Raw genomic sequence first — 11,045 nt, 5'->3', positions numbered from 1 at the left:
CAATGAATCTTTCCCATGTTCAGAGATTTTTGGAATTTTGTAACTAATGAATTCACTATCTCCACTGCCACTTCCTTCAGGACCCAGGATGTAGGCCATCAGCACCAGTCGACTTGTCTGTCCTCAATCCAAATAGCTTGCTGTGTACCTTTACCCTCTCAATGTTGATTGTTTAAGTTCTATCCTTTCTACAGCCTCTGACTTGCCAATTCTAACAGGAATAGTTCTGTTGTCTCCCAACGTAAAAACTGAGATCATCTCTGCCACTTCAGTGTCCCCAATGAACTAACAGTTTTCATCTTCCAAGGTACCACACTTAGCTCAGCGACTCTGTTCCCATTAACATACCAACAGAAGCTTTTGCTGTCCTTTTTGATATTTAGTGCGAGGTTTCTTTTGTAAGTTAACTTACCTATTTTTATTTATATTTTTTAGAATCCCTTTGTTTATGTTTGAAAATTTCCTAATGTTTGACCCTTCCAGAGGTCTAGAATAACATTTCACAACTGGCGGAAAAGTTAAAAAAAACTACTTTGAAACTTTTTTAAATGACACCTTTCTGGCGGCTGGGGGCCGGCAAAATGATCGCCCCGCCCCCATTGTCTCCGATTGTTTGGTGGTCACCCTAACCACGCCCCCTCAGCCCGCGATGACGTCACACATGGACCCCGCCCCTTGTTTGCTGGCGCATGTGCAGTGTAGGTCCCGCGGCCGGACGAAGACAGTGTGACTGAGTGTGGGAGAGGAATGGCGCCGGCGGCTGAAGGAACAAGAACAGAAACCGCTGGAAAAGCTGAGCAGGTCCGGCAGCTCGTGTTGAGAGAAATGTGAGGACGTGTTTCGGGTCCGGGGATCCTTCTTCAGAACAGGACCAGGTTTCAGAAACATCCCGGGGAGGTCGCCAGGTCCGAGCGCCAAGACCTGGCTCCTGCCCCCGGGGAGAGGAGACAGTGAGACAGGGTAGGATTGGGAACCGCGGGAGGAGGGAGACTGGGGAGTTTATAAACTCCTAGGGGGAGGCCGCAGGCCGCGAATAAAAGCCCCACAGGCCCAGTGTTTACTTCACCGGGGAAGGGACTCTCGGGTTGCCTGGCAACCAGCCGCCATCTTTGTGAGGGTAAGGCCCATGTTGTCTTGGGGCGGGGAGCGCGGGCGGCCATCTTGGTGAGGGCACCATCAACTGTCATTTCCGGGAGAGAATTCCAACCTCGTGGCAGCCCCGGCCTTGGCCGAGCTTCATTCCCCACACAGTGTAGTGATGTGCAGGTTAGGGGGGCTCAGCCATGCTAAATTACTGATTAATGCCCATGGTCTGGTTAGTGTATGTTGACCATGCTAATTTACCCGCAGTGTCCAGAGATGTGCAGGTTAGAGTGGACTGGCCGAGGTAAGTGTATCCATAGTGTTCGGGGTTCTGCAGGTTAGGGTGAAGGTCTGGACCCCCGAGATCGGTCAAAAGAATCACTGGGAGCTGAATGAAATAAGGCAGCCTAGCACAGATTTGTCCAGCAACACAGGTTAAAAACTTTATGTTCCGTGGCAAAATTACACAATTACATTTGAAAATTACTCATTATTTTTGAGACAGCACAGCCTTAATGACAAGAAAAGACCAATAAAATGTGATAAGGTGACATGATTGACAGCAGGTTAGTCCAATGATATTTCCTGGGAAACAGATTGTTTTACGTGCAAAATCATCCCATGTTTGCTAGTTCAAGAATAGTTCGAATACCAAATTACTTATGATTCACATTATGCAAACTCCATTGTTCTCTTTTATTTCTAAATCCAACCAACTCAGCAAAGCAACAATTCAAGTTCAATGTCAAATCATAACCTGAAGCCATTTTGTTATATTATTTTAAAATATTATTTAAAATTGAAATGCCATTTTGTGGTTAATAAAAACCTACATACACCTGTTGCTCCTAACAACAGCCTAAATTCAAATTTTAAATCCTGATCTCAATAAAGCAGCAGTTGTCTCATTACCCAAAAGGGTGAGACCACAAATGATATAATTACGGTTTTGATGGCTAATAACTCCTGAAAATCCTTCTACAAAAAAAGGTCACTGAGAGCTGCATATTCCAAAGTGTGCTATTCCTGTTTTGTAGAGCTTTTGGATTCTTCCATTCTGTGCAAAACTCAGGGAGGACTATGTTCCTACAGTTACAGCACGAGGAGTACTTACTTTATTCAAAATAATAACCAAGTTTAGTGTAGGTAAGGGAGGGACCTTGCAAATAAGAGGCATGCCTATCTTTGTGACTTCCTTGAGGCTGTTCAATAGATGGGTCTTTCGGTAAGAGATGCGGTTATTGTCCCAGAACAGTTCCACCCATTCCATAATTGGGAAGACATTGGTGCCATTAGGGGTCAAAAAGTCTTTTGCTGAAGTCAGCACATAACAGACCACTTCATCCCTGCCAAATATTCTGTTGTGTCTTTGAAGAAACAAATTGTAACCGAAAGATAACATTTCCCTATTTTCTCTTTTGCAGTGTGACCTATTTGGATAGGGCAAGGCTTACCAGGGTTGCCCACAGCACAACTGGTATCAAACTGGCACACAACACCTTTACAGGGTAAAGACCGTTTAGACTTGTTCTGTAAATGAACTGTTCAAGCTCTGACCACTGCAATAGTCATTCTTGGTAATGTTCAATCTCCCAGCATTTGGATGGGTATATGAATAGGAAGGGTTTGGAGGGATATGGGCCGAGTGCTGGCAGGTGGGACTAGATTGGGTTGGGTTATTAGGTCAGCATGGCCGGGTTGGACCGAAGGATCTGTTTCTATGTTGTACATCTCTGTGACTCTATAAATGGGTGATCTAATTGTTCGTTCACAACAGTAAGTAAACATCCTTCAACATCCATCTTTTGAAGACCATTCAGGCTCATAGAAACTTCAATCAAATCACCCCTTGCTATTCCAAACTCTGGTTGAAAGTCAGACCTGCCTGACTAATGATTTCCCATAAGACAGTCTGTTCATTGTGGGTGTCAATCCAGTTTACCTTCTGTGAATTGCCTTTTATGCATTTTCATTCTTCCTTAGGTAAGGATATCAAAACTGAGCACCGTGTTCAAGATGTAGTCCCACCAATGCTCTGTAACTGAGGCATAATCTCCTTACATTTATGTCATTGGCCTTTCTAATCACTTGCTGCGCTTGCATTCTAACTTGTGACTTATTTGCAAGGCCCCTGGATCCCTCTGCATCTCAGAATTATGCGGTTGTTCTCCAAATAGGTAATAAATTGCATTTTACCATATTGTACACCACTTGCAAGAGTTTTGCTTATTTATTTAACCAATCTAACAATCTGCATCCTTGATATGTCATCCCCACAATGTACTTCTCAATCTATTTTTGTGTTTCCTGCAAATGTAACCACATACCTTTGATCCCCTCCTGTAAGTCATCTATATAATTGTAAAAAGTTGAGGAGCCAGCAGAGATGCCTGTTGGAACCCCACCATACTTTCAAATATACAACCAATTTGACAAAAGAACCATTCTTGCATATCCTGTTTTCTGCCAGTCAGTTGATGTTCTATAATATACTTTACACCATGAGCTCCTCTGTGCAATTTGCTTTTCGTGAAAACATGTCAAACACCTTTAGGATATTCAAGTTCAGTATATCCACAGGCTTCAATTTACATACTCTTCCAAAGAATTCCTTTAGGACGGCATGGTAGCACAGTGGCTCCCTCTCACGGCCAGAGACACCTGTTTGATTTCAGCCTTGAGTCGACTATCTGTTTGGAGTTTGTATGTTGTGTCTATGTCTTTGTGAGTTTCCACTGGGGGCTCCACAGTCCAAAGATGTGTAGGTTGGGTGGATTAGCCATGCTGGATTGTGTAATGTCCTTGGATGTACAAGCTAGGTGAGTTAGCCATGCTAAATGCAGGGTTACTGGAGTAGGGTGGCAGTCTGGATCTGGGTGGGATGCACTTGAGGGTTGGTGCAGGACTTGATCGGCCAAATGGTCTCTTTCCGCACTCTCGGAATTCTATGAATAAATTGGTGAAACAGCATTTTGTTTTCATATTAGCATGTTGATTCTTTTCAATTACCACGAGTTTTTTGACATGGTGGTTATAATCTCCTTAATTGATTCAAAAACAAACGTTTAATTGCCATTGACTCAAGGGATTCATTTTCCATGATGTATCTTTCCCTTCTAGAACAGAAGTATTAAATATGTTACTCTCCAGTCTGAGGAAAATTTGCCTGATCTAATAAATCTTGGAAGATTAACATTAATGCAAATATGAACTCATTAGCCACCTTTTAAAATTCTATGATGAAGTCCACCTGTACCCAGAGATTTGCCAGCCCATAGCACTATCAGTTCGCTCAATAGCATTTATCTAATGATTCTCATTTCACCAAACTCCTTTGTTTGTTCAACCTATGGGGTTAAAGGCAGGATTCTTGACAGTGTGGTGGAACAGAGGGATCTTGGAGTCCAAGTCCATAGATCGCTCAAAGTTGCCACCCAGGTTGATAAGGTTGTTACAGAGGTGTACAGTATGTTGGCTTTCATTAGCAGGGAGATTGAGCTTAAGAGCTGCAAGGTTATGTTGCAGCTGTATGGAGTACTGGTTAGATCACACTTGGAATATTGTGTTCACTTTTAGTCACCTAATTTTAGGGAAGATGTGTAGGGAAAATTTCCAGAGGAAATATCACAGAAGCGCTTCACAGGAGGCTCCCAAGCACTGAGGATGTCACCTAGACAGGGGACGAAACGTCTGCAACACAAATTCCCAGCTCGGCGAACAGAACCACAACAGGAAGATGTGTAAGCTGAGAGAGGGTACAGAGGAGATTTACCTCGATGCTGCCTGGAGTGGAGGGTATGTCTTAGGTTGAGGGAGCTAGGGCCTTTCTCATTGGAACAAAGAAGGATGAGAGGTGACTTTATAGAGGTATACAAGATGTTGAGAGGCATAGATAGAATGAATAGCTAGAGACTTTTTCCCCAGGTCAGAAATGTCTGTCATGACAGGGCATAATTTTAAGGTAATTGGAAGAAGGTTTAGGGGAGATGTCAGAGGTAGGTTTTTTACTCAGAATGATGAGTGCATGGAATGCACTTCCAGGGTTGGAATGAGAGTCAGATACATTTAAGGACATTTAAGCGACTGCTGAACAAGCACATGGACGGCAGTAAATTGAGGGGTGTGCAGGCTCTTCTCATCTTCAAGTTGGATAAAAGGCTGGTACAACAGCGAGGGCTGAAGGGTCTGAACTGTGCTGTATTGTTCTATGTTCTCGCTCCAGAACGATGCAGCAGCAGTATTGGAAGAACAAAATTGCATCAAACCCCTTGACACTTCCAGAGATGAGCACTGTCGATGGAAACTCAGTTAAATTCTGCAGGCAATCAGGTGATAGCCAGGGTGGCGGCGGTGCGGGGGGGCGGGGGAGGCAACAATCGGGGAAAAGGGTTTGAAACATTTTTTTATAAAACGCTTGGACAATGAAAGGACGGGTCTCCTTTTTGTTAACCCTGATTTGGTTTGAGTTTTAGCGAGCAGTCTGTCTGAAGCTACTGGGGGAAGAAAGGTTCCCTGATTCAACAAATGTTTCTGGCTGACTGTTTCTCACTTACAATTCCTGAAGAAGGGCTTATGCCCGAAACGTCGAATCTCCTGTTCCTTGGATGCTGCCTGACCTGCTGCGCTTTTCCAGCAACACATTTTCAGCTCTCTCACTAATGTCTCTCCTGTAAGAACCTGTGTTTGAACTGACCGTTCTTTTTTGCCGTGGGGGTGTGTTTATGAGAATGCTTCAGGAAATCTGAACAGCTCCTTTTTAAGTTGCGGGGAGGTTGTGACGGTCGGGTTTATAAATGGATGCTATTCTAAATTCTGTTTTCTTTTGCTTGTGTTTTCATGCAGAGGGTGGTGTATGGATGTAGTGAGCTGCCAAAAGAAGTAGTGGATGCTGGGACAGTGGCAATATGCAAAACCCTTGGGCGGCATGGTGGCTCAGTGGTTAGCACTGCTGCCTCACAGCACTAGGGTTCCCACGTTCGATTCCAGCCTCTGGCAACTGTGTGTGGAGTTTGCACATTCTCCCCATGTCTGCACGGGTTTCCTCCGACAGTCCAAAGATGTGCAGGTTCGGAGAAATTGGCCATGTTAAGTTGCCTGTAGTGTTAGGGTGGGTTACTCTTCGGAGGGTCGGTGAGAACTTGTTGGGCCGAAGGGCCTGTTTCCACGCTGTAGGGAATCTCATCAATAGGCACCTGGATGGGTGTATGAACAGGAAGGGTTTAGAGGGGTACAAGCCAAGTGCTGGCAAACGGGACGCGATTAATTTCGGATATCTGGTCAGCATGAATGAGTTGGACCAAAGGGTCAGTTTCCAGCACTTGGCCTATATCCCTCTCAACCATTCCTATTCATGTCCCCATCCAGATGCCAATTAAAAGCTGCCATTGTACCAGCCTCCACCACTTCTGGCAGCTCATTCCATACATGCATCACCCTCTGTATGAAAAGGTTGCCCTTTAGATCCCATTTAAATCTTTCCCCTCTCACCATAAACCCTCTGGTTCTGGACTGTGCAACCTCCAGGGAGATTATTTACCCTATCCATACCCCTCATGATTTTATAAGCCCATATAAGGTCACCCCTCAACCTCTGACACTCCAGGGAAAACAGCCCCAGTCTATTCAACCTCTCGGCAACATCCTCGTAAATCATTTCTGGTAGAGAAGTCAATGATTTGGGTTAATACCTGAAACACTGACTTCACTGCTGCTGCTGCCTGGCTTGCTGTGTTCTCCCAGCCTCCTGCTTGCCTACTCTGGATTCCAGCATCTGCAGTTTATTTTTGTCTCTAACGAACGGCAGAGCAGACTCGATGGGCTGAATGGCCTAACTTCTGCTCCAATGGCCTTGCAGGCTTAGGTTTGTGCAGATTGTTTCAGTGGGAACGTGCAGTCCCGGGCTCAACGAGCAGCAGCGCCCAATGGATCAAAGTTCGTGGAATCACAGAATCCCTACAGTGTGGACACAGGCCCTTCAGCCCAACAAGTTCAAACTGACCCTCTGAAGAGTAACCCACCCAAACCCATTTCCCTACCCTATTACTTGACATTTCCCCTGACTAATACACCACACCTACACATCCCTGAACACTGGGAAAATTTAGCATCGCCAATCCACCCTACCTGCACACCTTTGGACTGTGGGAGGAAACCGGAACACCCGGAGGAAACCGGAACACCCAGAGAAAACCCACGCAGGCACAGGAGGAGAATGTGCAAACTCCACACAGATAGTGGAATCAAAGCCAGGTCCCTGGCACTGGGAGGCAATGCTACTCACCACTGAGCCACTGTGGGAGTGGGTGCAGTCCAGCAGAAAACAAAACAAGCCCACCAACTCTCCCACTATCAGACTGGGCAGGAGGTTCAGTCCTGGGGGTGACCCACAGCAGCCTCACCGGCAGAATCCGATTGTTGGGAGCACTGGTGCCCCCGCTGGTGCCTCTGCAAGTTGCAGGACTGGGTGAAGGCCTTCCCACACACAGGGCAGCTGAAGGGCCGCTCGCCGGTGTGAACCCGCTGGTGCTTCAGTAAGTCAGAGGAATTGCTGAAGGCCTTTGCGCACTCAGGACAAGTGAATGGCCTCTCCCCGGAGTGGACCCGCCGGTGGATCACCACGTGGGAGAAATTGCTGAAGGCCTTACCACACTCGGGGCAACTGAAGGGCCTCTCCCTGGTGTGGACCCACCGGTGGGTCAGCAGGTTGGAGGCATGGGTGAAGGCCTTCCCACACTCAGGGCAGCTGAAAGGCCTCTCCCCAGTGTGGACCCGCCGGTGGGTCAGCAGGGCAGAGGAATCGCTGAACCCCTTCCCGCACTCTGGGCAAGTGAATGGCCTCTCCCCTGTGTGGACACTCTGGTGCCTCAGCAGGGAAAAGGCCTGGGTGAAGGCCTTCCCACACTTGGGGCAGCTGAAGGGCTTCTCCCCTGTGTGGACCCTCTGGTGGGTCAGCAAGGCGGAGGAACTGCTGAACCCCTTCCCACACTCTGGGCAGGCGAATGGTCTCTCCCCGGTGTGGACACGCTGGTGCTTCAGTAGGTCAGAGGAATTGCTGAAGGCCTTCCCGCACTCGGAGCAGCTGAAGGGCCTCTCCCCTGTGTGGACCCGTCGGTGCCTCAGCAGGGTGGAGGAACTGCTGAATCCCTTCCCACACTCAGGGCAGGAGAATGGCCTGACCCCAGTGTGACTGCGCCGATGAGCATCCAGGACAGACGGGACATGGAAGCCTTTCCCACAGTCTCCACACTTCCAAGGTTTCTCCATGGCTGAAGCTTCAGCGGTACACAAACACGTGTACAGTCCCTCCCCACCGTGAATTCCTCTTTCCAGGCTGGATAACTGTTTTAGGTTCCACACTCAGTGCGCTGTAACAGTAGGATCTCTCATTCCATCCCACTGATGCTGAAAACGGACTGAAACAGGGACCAAAAAACTTTGCTCCTTCTCACAGAATCTTAGTCAAAACTCGTTACAGGCCCAATGGACTGAACGACTGTCAGACATTGACGTGAAATTGAGGACAGCAGACACTTGGGAGTCCGAGTTGAAAAGTGTGGAAAAGCACAGCAGGTCAGGCAGCATCTGAGGAGCAGGAGAGTCGGTGTTTTGGGCGTAAGCCCTTCATCTGTTGATTTTTAAACTTCAGTTTTCAGATCAAATACTCTGTAAAAAGAGATTACAAAAGTCATCATTGTCACTGAGACGGTCTATAGCCTTAAAACTTGTCTTTAAACATTTAGACTAAATGTAATGCTGAATTATAGAACACATTTATTGCACTAGAAAATAGACAGACAGCAAGGCTCAGAAAAGGGGGAATCTTAAAGAATGCAAAAGACAGGGACACCTGGGCTTACCAAGTGATAACAGGATGCTGTAAGACAATTAAGAATGTTTGCCTTAGCATTGGTGAATCTGTATGAACAGGACACCAAGTGATAACATTCACAGCCGTCCCCTTGTGAAATTAATGAGAGTGTTTGATTCTGACCCTGAAACGAAACTTGGTACTATCAAAAGCTTTGTAATTAACGGTCAGTTGCTGTCAGTTATAATGGATTCTTATACCCCTTGCAAGCAGGGCAGTCACAGAGAAAATAAATCTTTGCTGTTACAAAACCCTGACCTGAGAGTTCAAAAGGACACCAGTTTTGTGCTGAGGCTGTTGAATCCAGTAGAAAATTAACTCTTAGTGCTTAGCTGCTATGGATTGAATTTAATTGCATTTTGAGAATTTTTGATGCTTTTGAGTAGCCAATTCTGGTTATGAAATGCAAACTCTCTAAAAGGAAGTATTGATAAAGCTTTAACTTACTTGCTGTTTTTACAGACCTTACAGACTGCCTCACTATCAATTCTAACTAATCAGATCTTATGTCTTACTTGAATTTCAATCACAAACTTGAAAAGAAGGCATGTTTCATTCGAAGACGAATGAATCAGTTGAAATGAAACCTCACGGTAACATCTCAGCCTCAGGGACAGAATGATTTAGGGCTTAAAAAGCAGGAGTCTGCTCCGAGCTTAGAAATTTATTCTAGGTTGAATATTGAAGAGATTCTTGCACAATGTGTCGGGAAACCATTTTATGACTGAACATTTGCCCTCCTTACTAAGAAGCCGTTTTATAAAACAACTGTATCTGACATGTGAGCTGTGCGAGGTTATCTTGTGAACTCTCCAATTAGCTGAGACTGAGACCTCTTTATGAGAGGACTTCATCTCGCGAGCAGGTGCCTAACTCAGCTGTTTTTCCCACCTAGCGAATGGCTTCGGGCCTGTAGGAGTGATTAGTCAAGCTTCACAGATCTGTCAATGAGCTTTTCTTCCTTATGAATTATTGTCTTTCACTGTTATCTGTCTAATTAAGAACATGCAATTCCTTTTTCAAACTTTTGTAGAAAGGAAGCCACTTTGTATCAATACATTGGAGTCGCCTGCTGGGCATCTGGACAGCTGGTAACCTACTCTCCTAGATTATTAGAACCTAGTTAGTTTAGCTTATAGGTATCAATGTTATGTTGTCACAGTGATGCTATTAGTGAATAAAGGGGATAACTAAAATTATACTAAACTGTCCATAACAGGTTTTTATTTCAGACTTCCAAACAGTACGATTTCCAGGACGAACCAAGAGAGAGGCTTTACAGGTCTGAGTCCACAAGGGATTCCCTGGGCGGTCTCAAATCTCCACTTTCACATCAGTCCAGGGTAGAAATTCACAACAAGCAATTCTTTTTCTGCAGAACAATCTTTTCTTTTGTTATTCTACAAATTTGAAAGCACCATCCCACCCTCTCCCCAACCCCCCATCCATTCTCACTCCACTCTAATTCTCCTGAAAGGTGCTAATTCAGGATCTTACAGGGCCAAAAAAGTAAAAACATCTCTTTTGAATAACTCTACCTGAAAGTTAACATCTTTCACAACATTGGGATACTGCTCAGTGTGAGCAGATCTGATTTTGGGAAGCAAAGAAAAACTGTATAAATTCAGGATAAACCTGCAATACAGCGTCTTTAGAAACGACCAGACCCGGGGTCAAGGCATTGACACCAACACCAGAGAGAAACTCAACATACAGACGTGGCAAACCATCAGTCTTTAATCTTTCAGAATGGGTTGTAGGGATCATTAATATGTAAATCTCAGAACTTCTTACAAATCACCTTCTCGAGATAACTTAAGGTTTGTAACAAAAGGTGACATCTCAGCTCAGACAATGCATTAAAGGTATGAGGTCACAGTCAGTCTGTATCCCAATTTTGAATCTGACAGGTTCTGTTTCCAAAGTGAAATTTACAAAATATTATATGCATTCACTGCCTGCATTGACTGCCAGCAGATTGCGCATTTTTTGAACAAAATCAAGTTTTTGGATCAGAAATTGGCTAGCTGAAAGAAGACAGAGGGTGGTGGTTGATGGGAAATATTCATCCTGGAGTTCAGTTACTAGTGAGGTA

General features: G+C 45.3%; 1 protein-coding gene and 1 long non-coding RNA gene across 2 annotated transcripts; one reads left to right on the top strand and one right to left on the bottom strand.

The window, feature by feature from the left end:
• The first annotated feature begins 700 nt into the window (after positions 1 to 700).
• LOC132807248 (uncharacterized) lies at positions 701 to 3,288 on the top strand. Its single transcript, XR_009641938.1, has 3 exons — positions 701 to 827; positions 2,508 to 2,591; positions 3,067 to 3,288. It is a non-coding gene; the product is annotated as an uncharacterized LOC132807248 (long non-coding RNA).
• A 4,161-nt stretch (positions 3,289 to 7,449) lies between these two features.
• On the bottom strand, positions 7,450 to 8,346 carry LOC132807251 (gastrula zinc finger protein XlCGF8.2DB-like). Its single transcript, XM_060821520.1, has one exon. The coding sequence runs from the start codon at positions 8,344 to 8,346 to the stop codon at positions 7,450 to 7,452; it is 897 nt and encodes a 298-aa protein (XP_060677503.1).
• Between the last annotated feature and the right edge of the window lie 2,699 nt (positions 8,347 to 11,045).

The sequence above is a fragment of the Hemiscyllium ocellatum genome (genome assembly GCF_020745735.1).
Source record: "Hemiscyllium ocellatum isolate sHemOce1 chromosome 27 unlocalized genomic scaffold, sHemOce1.pat.X.cur. SUPER_27_unloc_11, whole genome shotgun sequence".
Lineage (NCBI taxonomy): Eukaryota > Metazoa > Chordata > Chondrichthyes > Orectolobiformes > Hemiscylliidae > Hemiscyllium > Hemiscyllium ocellatum.
Note: the sequence above shows the minus strand (reverse complement) of the source record. Positions and strands in the feature narration are given on the sequence as shown.

Excerpts from the sequence above, each read along its gene's own strand:
- LOC132807251 (XM_060821520.1), bottom strand. The coding sequence starts at position 8,346 with ATGGAGAAACCTTGGAAGTGTGGAGACTGTGGGAAAGGCTTCCATGTC.